Source organism: Gadus chalcogrammus, chromosome 16 (assembly GCF_026213295.1).
Source record: "Gadus chalcogrammus isolate NIFS_2021 chromosome 16, NIFS_Gcha_1.0, whole genome shotgun sequence".
In the NCBI taxonomy this organism is placed as follows: Eukaryota; Metazoa; Chordata; class Actinopteri; order Gadiformes; family Gadidae; genus Gadus; species Gadus chalcogrammus.
In genome coordinates, this window is record NC_079427.1 from 604,424 (window position 1) to 618,438 (window position 14,015).

The 14,015-nt window shown below is 52.5% G+C and overlaps 1 protein-coding gene across 1 annotated transcript in view; it reads left to right on the top strand.

The window, feature by feature from the left end:
- Window positions 1-14,015, top strand: part of LOC130406467 (high-affinity choline transporter 1-like) — an 18,557-nt gene continuing 4,542 nt past the window's right edge. The window contains exons 1-8 of the mRNA XM_056612061.1: window positions 1-602; window positions 5,460-5,665; window positions 6,389-6,502; window positions 7,170-7,325; window positions 11,847-11,995; window positions 12,113-12,274; window positions 12,765-12,918; window positions 13,717-13,934. Coding sequence (XP_056468036.1) covers window positions 5,482-5,665; window positions 6,389-6,502; window positions 7,170-7,325; window positions 11,847-11,995; window positions 12,113-12,274; window positions 12,765-12,918; window positions 13,717-13,934 — 1,137 coding nt within the window. The 5' untranslated portion in view covers window positions 1-602; window positions 5,460-5,481. The remainder of the gene's footprint in view (window positions 603-5,459; window positions 5,666-6,388; window positions 6,503-7,169; window positions 7,326-11,846; window positions 11,996-12,112; window positions 12,275-12,764; window positions 12,919-13,716; window positions 13,935-14,015) is intronic.

Below are 14,015 nucleotides of genomic sequence, written 5' to 3' on the forward strand. Positions count from 1 at the left end.
CATGGCGACAGCCAGCTGGTCGGCAGCCGTCAGGGTGAGGCGTCTTTCTCAGGGACACCTCGACACTCAGCTAGACGGAGTCGGGGATTCAACCAGCAACCTTTCGGTTAAAAGTCAACCCGCTCAACTCCTGAGCCAATGCCGCTTCGGGACTGTCTGGGCTCCTTGCTGGCGTCATGATATTAGGAGAAGAGACACCGACTGATGCGAGAGGACTTTTCCCCCATCATCCAGTAGGAGAATTTGGATCACCCAGTAGGAGTGGTGGAGCATCCAGTAGGAGGTTTGGCCTTCAGAGATTCCTCTCCACGGGCACGCGCAGGGTCGCGCGCCCCAGGATCCGAGCGCGTGGGCTCCGAGAGGAGCGAGCAGAGAGTACGCAGGCAGACCTGGTACAAAGAGGACCTCCTGGTACAAAGAGCTCCCAAGGAAGGACTGGTCACTCTCCCGGACCTGGTACTAAGAGTTCACAAGGACTGGTCTCTCTCCTGGACTATTTAGGACTCTGCTGAAGCTGGTTTTGTAGGAGCGTTATCATCTCCTTCCGACGGAAGGATAGTGAAGACCGAGTGCAGATCGAGTGGAGACCGAGTGAAGACCGGGTAGGTACCGGCGGACCTCAGCCAGCGGTCCGTCTTTATTATACAACACATGGATGGAATGGAGCTGTTTCCTTTGTTGCACAATACAACACATGAATGGAATGGAGCCGTTTCCTTTATTGTATAATACACCACAGGGTTAGAATGGGGCTGTTTTCTTTATTGTACAATAGAACACGTGTATGGAATGGGGCTGATTCCTTTATCGTACACTCGGACAGAAGGGGAGCCCTGATCTGAACGTGAAGGTGTAACCGTCCGTGCAGAGGATCAGGTCGACGCGTAACGGTTCGGTTCGTTGACGTTATAATCAATAGGAGAACAAGATGTGTATCAGAACAGGGACCGTTCCTCCGACACCCACCCGGCTCACAGTGGGACCAACACGGCTAGAGAGGGGACAAGGTGGGTCCACAAAGACCAATCCACAGACCACAGACCACTCTCTAACTGGTCCGACCAGTAGCTTTAGCGCCCCTAGTGGGAGTCACCAGTCGTCCGTGTGAACGGTGAGCTTCAGTGTCGTAACCCGGGCCTGTCTCGTAGGGGGCCAGCGCCAGGACCAGTCCTCTAGTCTAGGGGGTCAGACCCTCATGAGAGACGTGTGACATGCCTCGAGTGCCTTGCTGTAGTGCCAACTCATGCATCTCTCATACTAATGAATTACTCGTAAACAAAGGGGTTAACACCACAACTGATTTCTCAACGTCACACAATACAGATATTGGGCAAGATCACTTCACTTTGTCTATAATGCCGCTTTTCCACCGCACATGTAGCTCGACTCGACACGGTAGCAGCACGGGTCGTTTTCCACCGCAAATAGTACCTCCTGGACGTGGGCGGGGTCGGCTGCGCGAAAGGGCCGTGACGTATTTCTGTACGCGACGCAAACAACACCTACGCAACCCACACATGGACAGAACCCACATAACAACAATGGAGGACATCGATAACATTACTATTATTAGCTGGCATGTTGAAGAAGTTGAAGAAGTGGAATATGTTGGCTGCGGCGCTGCGACTTTCCGTCTCGTAAACGGTCGTTGCCATTTGAAACGGTCGATGCCCTTTCCGAACATTTCCGATTGCGTCCGATCTTGAATTGATTAGCCGCGTTGCCCAATCAGCGTTGAGCTTGACCCGACGTCACTCAAGTGCCCCTGACTGCAGCCCGCAGATCGAGGAGGAGCTAAATGTGGGCGGGGTTAAACGTTTAACCCCGCCCACATTTAAGGACAATTCCGCGCAGTATCATACGTTCTCCCGCTTTTTTAGCGGAGGAGCTAAATGTGGGCGGGTCTAAACGTTTAACCCATGGTTTTTTCCTCTCGGGCGCCATCTGGTGGCGGAGATCCGGCAGCACATTCTCAAACATCAATACAGCACAGCACAGCACAATGACTTACCGGTAATATGGAAAAGGGTTCATGCATTTGATAGACTTAGACATTCCTACTTTTAACTTGTCATTTCAAATGTCTTTTTTAGTATAGACACATATTATTTCGTACACTCGTACACAATTATATTAGCTAAGTCAAATAAACCAAAGACAGAAGCGGGAGAACGTATTTCCGTCTGGTCCATGATACTGCGCGGAATTTTCCTTAAATGTGGGCTGGCTTAAACGTTTAAGCCCGCCCACATTTAGCTCCTCCGCTCGAAAGCGGGAGAACGTATGATACTGCGCGGAATTGTCCTTAAATGTGGGCGGGGTTAAACGTTTAACCCCGCCCACATTTAGCTCCTCCTCGATCTGCGGGCTGCAGTCAGGGGTTACTCACGTCACTGGCAGAGAGTAGTGAGCTTGGACAGAAGCATACGGCCGACATCTTTCTTTATTCTGTGTGGAAATAGTAACATAGTTACGCCATTAAATGCTTTTATGGAAACATTTTTAACGAGAAATGTGCATTTTACTTTCATAATGTTCGCTCGGTGAATGTGAAGGATGTTTGGTTTGATAGTTATGACGAAGAGGGAACGCTCCGTTCACTTGCATGGACAGAGTCTCTGGTTGCTAAGCAACCTCAACGTCTTGGCGGACTATATATCTGCTAGTCTCGCAAAGCCAGACCAAACTACAGCAAGTAGAATGGTCTGGAGCCACGCTACCTCGAGCCGTCTATCCGTGGGGAAACTGGGCGGGCCGTTTTATTTCTTTAAACCAATCACAATCGTCTAGGGCGGGGCTAAGCCCGGGAAGCAGCAGCGGTGTCCAATCCATGCAAAATAGTTCCGGGGGGGGGAATTATTTTGACGGAACTTCTTGACGTTCAGAGGCTGTCAGAAATGGCTCAATCCCAAACGCCACAAAAAACCAGTAACGATGTATGTCGCCTATGTGGAGATAATTTTATAGATAAAAAGAACAAACATCGTTTGATTCTTTGTCACGATGATTTCAAGCCACCATACACTTTGGCCCTTGAGGAGCTCACGGGACCTATAAAAACGAACGACGTTTTAACATTTATATGTGGTTCTTGTAGAACACTACTTAAGAAATACCGTAGGAGCTATTGTGAAGTGGAAGGGATCGGTTCATTGGTTAAATCCATGTCAAACGCTCATGCCGCTGTCAGAGTGAAACGATGCGCCAAATCCACACCAACCGGCGATAGTCGTGACCGCAAACGCATCGTCCCCGGGGAGAATCCTGCCAGACGGAGTCTGGGCTTTTCCAAGGTAATGTCAAAATAGGCTATGTTGTGGTCCAACCATTGTAATGAAATCAGATAGTCAGTAATCAGTAATTACATTATATTAAAATTAAACAAGATTGGATGTCTAGTTCCACAAACAATTTCGAAAACTTGGTAACGCCAGCAACCGGAAGGGGAGGAGTCGCGGCCAAATCGGCCGCTAAGCAATAGACGCTGTCCACTTCCGTTCAGCCAGACTATATATCTGCTGATAAACACTACGAATGCTGGAAACACACCAGACACACCATGTGAAGTTATTTAACCCGATTATTGTTATTTATATCCGAGCATATCAGTCTTTATCATGGGTGTCTTTACGGGGACAGTTGCTGTTGGCATCTTACATTCAAAGGCCAACTGTGAATATTGTACTTAAGGTAATCATCCTTAAATTTTATTGATGAATAGCTGACAGATGTAAGTTTATTTTATTCAAATATCATCCCTTAAATTCAAATGGTTGCTAAGCAAAAGAGCCATTATAGCAAAAAGTGTTGCAACTGTCCCAGGTCTCCTCTATTCAATCAATCATTATGTATGACTGGCATAGATAGTTTCATAATTACTCATGGCAACTGAGCGGAAAAAAACATTCCACCCTGTGCTGTTTTTAACTGACTCCAAGAGCGGACGCAATCGGACATGGTCGGAAATGGCATCGACCGTTTCACGAAGCATTCGGAATTCAAGATCGGAGAGCGGACGCAATCGGAAATGTTCGGAAATGGCATCGACCGTTTCAAATGGCAACGACCGTTTACGAGACGGAAAGTCGCGGCGGTGCTGCGACTTTCCGTCTCGTAAACGGAAAATAAACTTACATCTGTCAGCTATTCATCAATAAAATTTAAGGATGATTACCTTAAGTACAATATTCACAGTTGGCCTTTGAATGTAAGATGCCAACAGCAACTGTCCCCGTAAAGACACCCATGATAAAGACTGATATGCTCGGATATAAATAACAATAATCGGGTTAAATAACTTCACATGGTGTGTCTGTTGTGTTTCCAGCATTCGTAGTGCTGATCAGCAGATATATAGTCCGCCAAGACGTTGAGGTTGCTTAGCAACCAGAGACTCTGTCCATGCAAGTGAACGGAGCGTTCCCTCTTCGTCATAACTATCAAACCAAACATCCTTCACATTCACCGAGCGAACATTATGAAAGTAAAATGCACATTTCTCGTTAAAAATGTTTCCATAAAAGCATTTAATGGCGTAACTATGTTACTATTTCCACACAGAATAAAGAAAGATGTCGGCCGTATGCTTCTGTCCAAGCTCACTACTCTCTGCCAGTGACGTCGGGTCAAGCTCAACGCTGATTGGGCAACGCGGCTAATCAATTCAAGATCGGAGAGCGGACGCAATCGGAAATGTTCGGAAATGGCATCGACCGTTTCAAATGGCAACGACCGTTTACGAGACGGAAAGTCGCTGCGGCGCTGCTATGGCTGTTACCAGCATGGTTGCCATGTCGCTCTCGTGACTTCGTCACACTCTCTGGCCAATCAGTGGCCGGCCGTCTGCCGACGTCACCTTTAGCATCGGCTCAGCCGCTTGGAACCTTGGAGGGGGCCCGTCCAGGCCTTGTTGAAACCGGCCATGAAACTCGCCACCATCTTCTTCTGCCAAAGATGGTATCGGACAATAACACGAATAACGCCACAATATCTGCGTAGTGGTGTTGATATGAAGTTCAGGTGAGCACCCCGAATAGCAGCCAGAGGACACCCAGGTGCCCTTTAGTCCCTCATTGTCTGATGTTGGAAGTCTGCTCTGATGGAGAGCTCCACCCAAACCACGCCAATCTGAACACGGACATTCCACACATGTAGAGAACGGGAAGGGAGGGCAATATAGTTCAGAGTTCACCTGGACTCTGCACAGCCTCCCCCCTTTCCCCCCACGCCCCTCTTATGCTCTTATTCAGCGATGGCGTGGGCGGACGCATTGGCTTTCCAGAAATGCTTTAAACTGCAAGCCTAAACGTGTTCAGTATTGTTCGATTAGGTCCTATCATGAAATATACTGCCAAGAAGGTCCGTGTTAGGAGCTGCTTCAGCGTCGGCAGGGAGACGGTGGGCTCCTCCATGGCTGAGGAGCTCTGTGTTGAACCACCGCGCTGTGTGTTGTCTCCCAGGGCGGCTGGCTGCAGACTGAGAATGGCTCTGAACGTGTGGGGCATCGTGGCCGTGGTGGTCTTCTACGTCCTCATCCTGGCCATTGGAGTCTGGGCCTCCAAGAAGTCCAAGAAGGAAGAGAAGAAATGTGCCGGCAGCAAGTGCGAGGTCACCATGATCGGGGGCCGGAACATCCACCTGCTGGTCGGCATCTTCACCATGACCGGTAACCCCCCCCCCCCCTCCCCTGCTGGCGGGCGTCTTCACCAGGACCGGTAACCCCCCCCCCCCCCCCCCCGCGCCCCCCCTGGCGGGCGTCTTCACCAGGACCGGTAACCCCCCCCGGTGTGGACATTTTCACACTGAGTAATACGCTCGTGTCAACACCGGTACTACCGGTATGAACGGTATTAACTTTGAAACTGACAACAGTTAGGAACCAATCAGATTGCTGGATTCAAGCCACCCGTTGTATAACGTTCTATATATAATAGTATAATATCATTTTATATATCATAATATCACGGCCAAAAGCTCTGTGCGCCTCCGGATGGCCGTAGCGCGGGGAGCTCACGTAGGGATTGGGCTTCGCGGGGTTTGTTTACCGGTGTGGCTATGGTTACCGGTCTTGTAAGGAAGCGCTTCAATTCTCGGCGTGCCAATTCTCCCGCACAGTGCAGAACTGTGGCCTATTCTACACATTTAAATTTTCTTAATTATAATTATATTATTCATTTTTACTGAATTTGTTTTTTATTACTGAAAAAAAAAAGTAATAAAAAAGTTGCCGGTGCAACACCGGTAATACCGTATACCGCGGCAACCCTACCGGTACCCCCCCTCCCCCCTCCGGGGGCGGGCGTCTTCACCAGGACCGGTACCCCCCCCCTGTTGTTGCAGCAGACTGATAGCACCAAGGCCGTGACCACGGCGCCTCTTGTCTCCGCAGCCACCTGGGTGGGGGGCGGCTACATCATGGGCACCGCCGAGGCCGTGTACTCCCCGTCCCAAGGCCTCCTGTGGGCCACGGGCCCGCTGGCCTACCTCCTCACATTCTTCCTGGGTAAGCGACCGAGGACCTTGTGCAGGCCTCCTGGTTCACACGCCGGGGGGGAGTGGGGGCGTGGGGGGGGTGAGTCTTACTCGACGCAGCGGTCGCTGCGGGTAATCCGTCGCCTTTTTGTTTGAAGTACAGTAACGAGGGTTTATCACCACAAATGAATACTCAGTGTCGCACAGTACGGTTATTGTCCAATCAGGAGGCCTCTCCGCAACTTACACAATGGAAAGTATGTTTTTTCATAATATATCTATATATAACATAAGATTTTCCTTATGGGCGTGATTGCCGTTTACGGATGCATTACACTTTAAATACGAGCTCTGTGCCAACCCTCCCGTCAGTGCTGGCTGGCTCCTTCGCTGCTCCATGAATTATGAAGGACCCGGGCCGTGATAGTTCAGGGAGCCATTCTGGCTCCGCGTTCGAGGGCAGGACTACAGAAACAACTCAGCCAACATGGCAGGCAGACAGACAGGCAGACAGGCAGACAGGCAGACAGGCAGACAGGCAGACAGGCAGACAGGCAGACAGATAGACTGACAGACAGACAGACAGACAGACAGACAGACAGACAGACAGACAGACAGACAGACAGACAGACAGGGTTGTTGTGCATGAATCCCCATGCTCTGTGAGACATAATGAAACTGACCTTCTGACCAACCAGGGGGTCTGTTCTTCGCCAAGCCAATGAGGGCCCAACGCTACGTGACCATGATGGATCCCTTCCAGCGGCGCTATGGCAACGCTTTCACCACCGCCCTTCTGGTCCCGGCGCTCCTGGGTGACGTGCTCTGGGTGGCCTGCATCCTGGCGGCCCTGGGTGAGTGGACAGTACCAGGGCTCACCACTAGGGGCAAGTGGACAGTACCAGGGCTCACCACTAGGGGCTAGTGGACAGTACCAGGGCTCACCACTAGGGGCTAGTGGACAGTACCAGGGCTCACCACTAGGGGCTAGTGGACAGTACCAGGGCTCACCACTAGGGGGTAGTGGACACGGTACCAAGGCTCACCACTAGGGGTGAGGAACCACAGTACTAGTGTATACACACACACACACACGCGAGCGCACACACACACACACACACACACACACACACACACACACACACACACACACACACACACACACACACACACACACACACACACACACACACACACAGTGGCAGAGTGGTAATCAGGAGAGTCGGGAGAATTCCCGGTGGGCCCTTAGCGTTTCGGGGCTGTCGGGCTGATTACTGCGGGATAACTATTGCGTTTATAAAAGGCGTGCAGCGTGCTAGTTGTTTTGTTTCCGTCGTAGCTATATCCGGTATGGTGTTGTAGTTGTTGCTAGACAAAATAGCGCCAGAAAAAATAGCGTTAATCGCGCAGTAAAAAAATTAACGCCTTTTAAAATTGGTTTGTGTTAACGCCGTTAATAACGTGTTATACTGACAGCACTAAATAAAAATAGTACAGTATAAATGTCTTATGCCACTTTTCCACCAACAGTAACAGCTCAACTCGCCATGACTTGGTTCCAGGCACGTCGTGTTTCCATCTAAAAACTACCGCTTCAACGTGGGCGGGTCGTAGAAAAGTACCGCTTCAACGTGGGCGGGTCGTAGAAAAGTACCGCTTCAACGTGGGCGGGTCGTAGAAAAGTACCGCTTCAACGTGGGCGGGTCGTAGAAAAGTACCGCTTCAACGTGGGCGGGTCGTAGAAAAGTACCGCTTCAACGTGGGCGGGTCGTAGAAAAGTACCGCTTCAACGTGGGCGGGTCGTAGAAAAGTACCGCTTCAACGTGGGCGGGTCGTAGAAAAGTACCGCTTCAACGTGGGCGGGTCGCATGGCATGAGACACATAAACAGACAGGGCTACACACAGGAGCGCCTCTGACTGTCACGGTCCACGGCGTGTTCTTGTGCGCTGTTCCTGCGGTGATCAACAATCATTCACTATTGTTGACTGAACGCTGGTGCTAGTATTTAAAGAGACCCTAACCCGAAAATGGAATCCGCGTCTGAAATCGCACCCACTCTCCGCGTGAACGAGCTTTATCTTATTTCTCCTTGCTCCCTTGGGTCAAATCATGCATACAAATATGACTTGTAAACTATTACGTATTTTCGTGCCCTCGTAGTTTATTATCGTGAATGTGAGATCTTACGTTGTGGGTCGCCTATAAAATGTAACATCATCATCACTTTCTGTGACAAGTTGCTCATCTTGTGATGGTATGATATAAACACTGCTATAAACTATAAACCCTCAATTCGTCAGAAGAAGAAATCGTACTTATTGCTTTTTTGTGATAAGAGTCTCATCTTGTGACGATATGATATAAACACTGCTATAACGCAGAGGGGGGCTGCTATGACACAGAGGGGGGGGGCTGCTATAACGCAGAGGGGGGGGGCTGCTATAACGCAGAGGGGGGCTGCTATGACACAGAGGGGGGGGGCTGCTATAACGCAGAGGGGGGGGGCTGCTATAACGCAGAGGGGGGGGGGCTGCTATAACTCAGAGGGGGGGCTGCTATAACGCAGAGGGGGGGGCTGCTATGACACAGAGGGGGGGGGCTGCTATAACGCAGAGGGGGGGGGCTGCTATAACTCAGAGGGGGGGGCTGCTATAACACAGAGGGGGGGGGCTGCTATAACGCAGAGGGGGGCTGCTATAACACAGGGGGGGGGGCTGCTATAACGCAGAGGGGGGGGGCTGCTATAACGCAGAGGGGGGGGCTGCTATAACACAGAGGGGGGGGGGGCTGCTATAACGCAGAGGGGGGGGGCTGCTATAACTCAGAGGGGGGGCTGCTATAACACAGAGGGGGGGGGGCTGCTATAACGCAGAGGAGGGCTGCTATAACGCAGAGGAGGGCTGCTATAACGCAGAGGAGGGCTGCTATAACACAGGGGGGGGGGGCTGCTATAACGCAGAGGGGGGGGGCTGCTATAACGCAGAGGGGGGGGCTGCTATAACACAGAGGGGGGGGGGGCTGCTATAACGCAGAGGAGGGCTGCTATAACGCAGAGGGGGGGGGGCTGCTATAACGCAGAGGGGGGGGGGCTGCTATAACGCAGAGGGGGGGGCTGCTATAACGCAGAGGGGGGGGGGCTGCTATAACGCAGAGGGGGGGGGCTGCTATAACGCGGAGAGGAGGGCTGCTATAACGCAGAGGGGGGGCTGCTATAAGGCAGAGGGGGGGGGCTGCTATAACGCAGAGGGGGGGGCTGCTATAACGCAGAGGGGGGGGGGGCTGCTATAACGCAGAGGGGGGGGCTGCTATAACGCAGAGGGGGGGGCTGCTATAACGCAGAGGGGGGGGCTGCTATAACTCAGAGGGGGGGGCTGCTATAATGCAGAGGGGGGGGGCTGCTATAACGCAGAGGGGGGGGCTGCTATAACGCAGAGGGGGGGGCTGCTATAACACAGAGGGGGGGGGGGCTGCTATAACGCAGAGGGGGGGGGCTGCTATAACTCAGAGGGGGGGGCTGCTATAACGCAGAGGGGGGGGCTGCTATAACACAGAGGGGGGGGGGCTGCTATAACGCAGAGGGGGGGGGGCTGCTATAACTCAGAGGGGGGGGCTGCTATAACACAGAGGGGGGGGGCTGCTATAACGCAGAGGGGGGCTGCCATAACACAGAGGGGGGGGGCTGCTATAACGCAGAGGAGGGCTGCTATAACACAGGGGGGGGGGCTGCTATAACGCAGAGGGGGGGGCTGCTATAACACAGAGGGGGGGGGGCTGCTATAACGCAGAGGAGGGCTGCTATAACGCAGAGGGGGGGGGGCTGCTATAACGCAGAGGGGGGGGGCTGCTATAACGCAGAGGGGGGGGCTGCTATAACGCAGAGGGGGGGGGCTGCTATAACGCAGAGGGGGGGGGCTGCTATAACGCGGAGAGGAGGGCTGCTATAACGCAGAGGGGGGGGCTGCTATAAGGCAGAGGGGGGGGGCTGCTATAACGCAGAGGGGGGGGCTGCTATAACGCAGAGGGGGGGGGGCTGCTATAACGCAGAGGGGGGGGCTGCTATAACGCAGCGGGGGGGCTGCTATAAGGCAGAGGGGGGGGCTGCTATAACGCAGAGGGGGGGGGCTGCTATAACGCAGAGGGGGGGGCTGCTATAACTCAGAGGGGGGGGGGCTGCTATAACGCAGAGGGGGGGGCTTCTATAACGCAGAGGGGGGGGCTGCTATAACGCAGAGGGGGGGGCTGCTATAACGCAGAGGGGGGGGCTGCTATAAGGCAGAGGGGGGGGCTGCTATAACGCAGAGGGGGGCTGCGGTTTCAGACGGGGATTCCATTTTCAACACCTGGTGTCGGTGTCCGGCTCGGACGTCGCGCTCGTCCAATGGCGTCACTCTCTGGGCACTAAGTGGCCAGCAGCCTGTTTACGTCACACAAAAGTACCGGTTCATCTCTCATGGAACCTCAACGGAGGTGAGGCTAAATAAGTAGCAGGTACCAGACACGGGCCAGGTCGAGGTGAGCTGAGCAGGTACTTTCAGTGGAGAAGCGGCATCAGCGAGTCTCTGCCTGCAGGGCTGAGACCCCACATGGGTTATCCTATAGAACTTCCTTCATATCAAATAAACCCCAGGTCCCTTTCTCACTCCCTCGACACCTACCACTAATGACATCACTTCCTGTTGGGCAAGATCCTCCGAATGGATAATTAACGCAAACCTTAAAGCCTGATTCATTCAAGCCCAGACATCTTTATCTCACTACCAGGTTGTTCTGTGCCCTTAAAGGTCTGATCGCATCACTTCCTGTCTTCCACCACACCGACGCCGGCCATCTTAGTAGTCTTTTGAAAATCGTTTATGTTTGCCTGTTATTATGATGCTATAATATTGATGCTTTCATGATTCATAAACCTTCAAATGGGGATTCATTCTTTATTGATCATATTGATTAGCAGAATATAGCAGATGTATGCCCAAAGGTTTTGGGCAGTGCGAAGCCAGCGTGAACTCAAGAGAGGAGGTGAGAGGAGAGGAGAGGAGGAGGAGATGAGTAGGAGAGAGGAGGTGAGAGAGGAGGTGAGAGGAGAGGAGAGAAGAGAGGAGGAGAGAGGAGAGGAGGAGGAGAGAGGAGAGGGGAGGAGAGAGGAGGAGGAGAGAGGAGAAGCAACAGAAGTAGCCTTGAGGAAGGTGTTTTTTTTCATATTCTACTCATATACAGTTAATATAGTGTGTGTGCGCGTGTGTGTGCGTGTGCGCGTGCGTGTGCGTGTGCGTGTGTGCGTGTGTGCGTGTGTGTGTGTGTGTGTGTGTGTGTGTGTGTGTGTGTGTGTGTGTGTGTGTGTGTGTGTGTGTGTGTGTGTGTGTGTGTGTGTGTCAGGCGGGACGATGAGCCTGATCCTGGAGCTGTCGTCCTACTACTCCATCGTGCTGTCGGCAGCAGTAGCCGTCACCTACACCCTGCTGGGCGGCCTCTACTCCGTGGCCTACACCGACGTCATCCAGCTGTTCTTCATCTTCCTCAGCCTGGTGAGGAAGAGGGAGGCTGGTGCTTCATCATCAACAGCCATCGCTGACCCCAACATGGCAGCCGTCCTCCATGTGGGAGCGAAGAGATCTCTGATGTTTCTTTTGTTCTCCTTCTAGTGGCTGTGTGTTCCCTTCATCCTCCTCAACCCGACCTCTTCTGATGTCACACACACAGCTCAACCAATGACAGCCTGGCTCAACCAATCACAGCAGGTGCCCTGGATGGGCGAGTTGAAGCTAGAGGATGCTGGGAAATGGCTGGATGAACTCCTCTTATTGGTTAGACCTCCATGAGTTTGTGGTCTTCAAGGTTTCTTCATGTAGAGACCTGAGTATGCAGTGGCGGGCTGCAGAGTTTGGTTTTTTGTTTATTATTTGAATTATGGATTTAATACACAGGGAGCCATGCATCACCAACAGACACTGAGAGGTAGAAATAGATTAGCAGAAAAAGATTAAAAGATAACAAAAGTCATTCTCCCAGACACACACCACACACACCTCTCTGTACCAAATGAATGACTCATTAAAATGATCTTCTCTTCTGTCTTTCATAGAGGCGATATTCTAGTGAAACCCCAGCCTGCTAATGGGTTCATCACGACTAACACTAGCGTGTCGTGCATGGGGTGAATGTGGGCACCAAGGTAATTCTTTATGCCTTGAGTGACAGACGATCAGATGCAATAATCAAACTCTACAGTGCGACGCATCGCATCCAGACTTCCAGGCTGACAGGTCGTGTGTGTGTGTGTGTGTGTGTGTGTAGGCTCTGGGGGGGCTGTCCTACCAGGCCCTGTACCAGCGGATCCTGTCGGCCGCCTCCCCGTTGCAGGCCCAGGTCACATGCTTCCTGGCTGCCGGCCTGGTCCTGGTGCTGGCCGTGCCGTCCATCATCATAGGAGCAGTCGCTTCCACTACGGGTAACACACACACACACACACACACACACACACACACACACACACACACACACACACACACACACACACACACACACACACACACACACACACACACACACACACACACACACACACACACACACACACACACACACACACACACACACACACAGTGGATTAAAGCAGTCACAGAGAGAGTTGGCCGGTTTTGATACCATGTGCTCACTCAGGAAGGCCAGAGTCCCATCAACTGTTGTGATTCCTCTTTACTGGGGCGTATTTCACACACACTCATGAACAGCTTGTACTACTGAAGTACAACAAACAACAGTCACTCGCCTCGTGATCTCAAATGACCTCCCTATTACAGCCTTTATGTCATCATCACAGTGTCATCGTGGTAACTGTTATACATATTTTTAATGTTCATCAAAGACTGAACATCTTGATAAACGTTACGCATCTACCACCACACCCCTCCCGTCGATCACCACGGGGCTGTAGAATAGGGCGCTGCTGTCGGGGGTCCAGACCCGGCCTCCGGCTCTGACCGTGATCCGGGCCCCGACCCGGCTGAGGGCCGGGGCCCGGGTCTGAGTGCTGCCCTCAGCCTGTACCAGATGGTCAACCCTCAGCCGTGCGTTTCCCCACCCCCATCACCACGGGTTGACCCCACGGGTTGACCCCATGTGTGGCAGGACATGCTAGGTCAATGGTAACCTAGCTACCGTCTCCACACATCCCATCACAGCATGTCTAATGTTCCCCAGCAGCGCTCCGTATTACCAGTGATAACGTGGTGCGCTCTCCCTGCAGACTGGAACCAGACGGCCTACGGCCTGCCCTCTCCGTTTGACCGCGGCGAGGCGGGGAACGTGCTGCCCATCGCCCTGCACTACCTCACCCCGTCCTGGGTGTCGGTGGTGGGCATCGGGGGGCTGGCCGCCGCCGTCATGTCGTCCATGGACTCGGTGCTGCTCTCCTCAGCCTCCATGTTCGCCCGCAACATCTACAAGAACTCGCTGAGAGTCGAGGTGTGTGGAGGGGCTGTTAGACGGTGTTCTGCTGACACTCCTCGTCTGAGCCGACACTGACCTGGCCGCTGATGTCCAGGT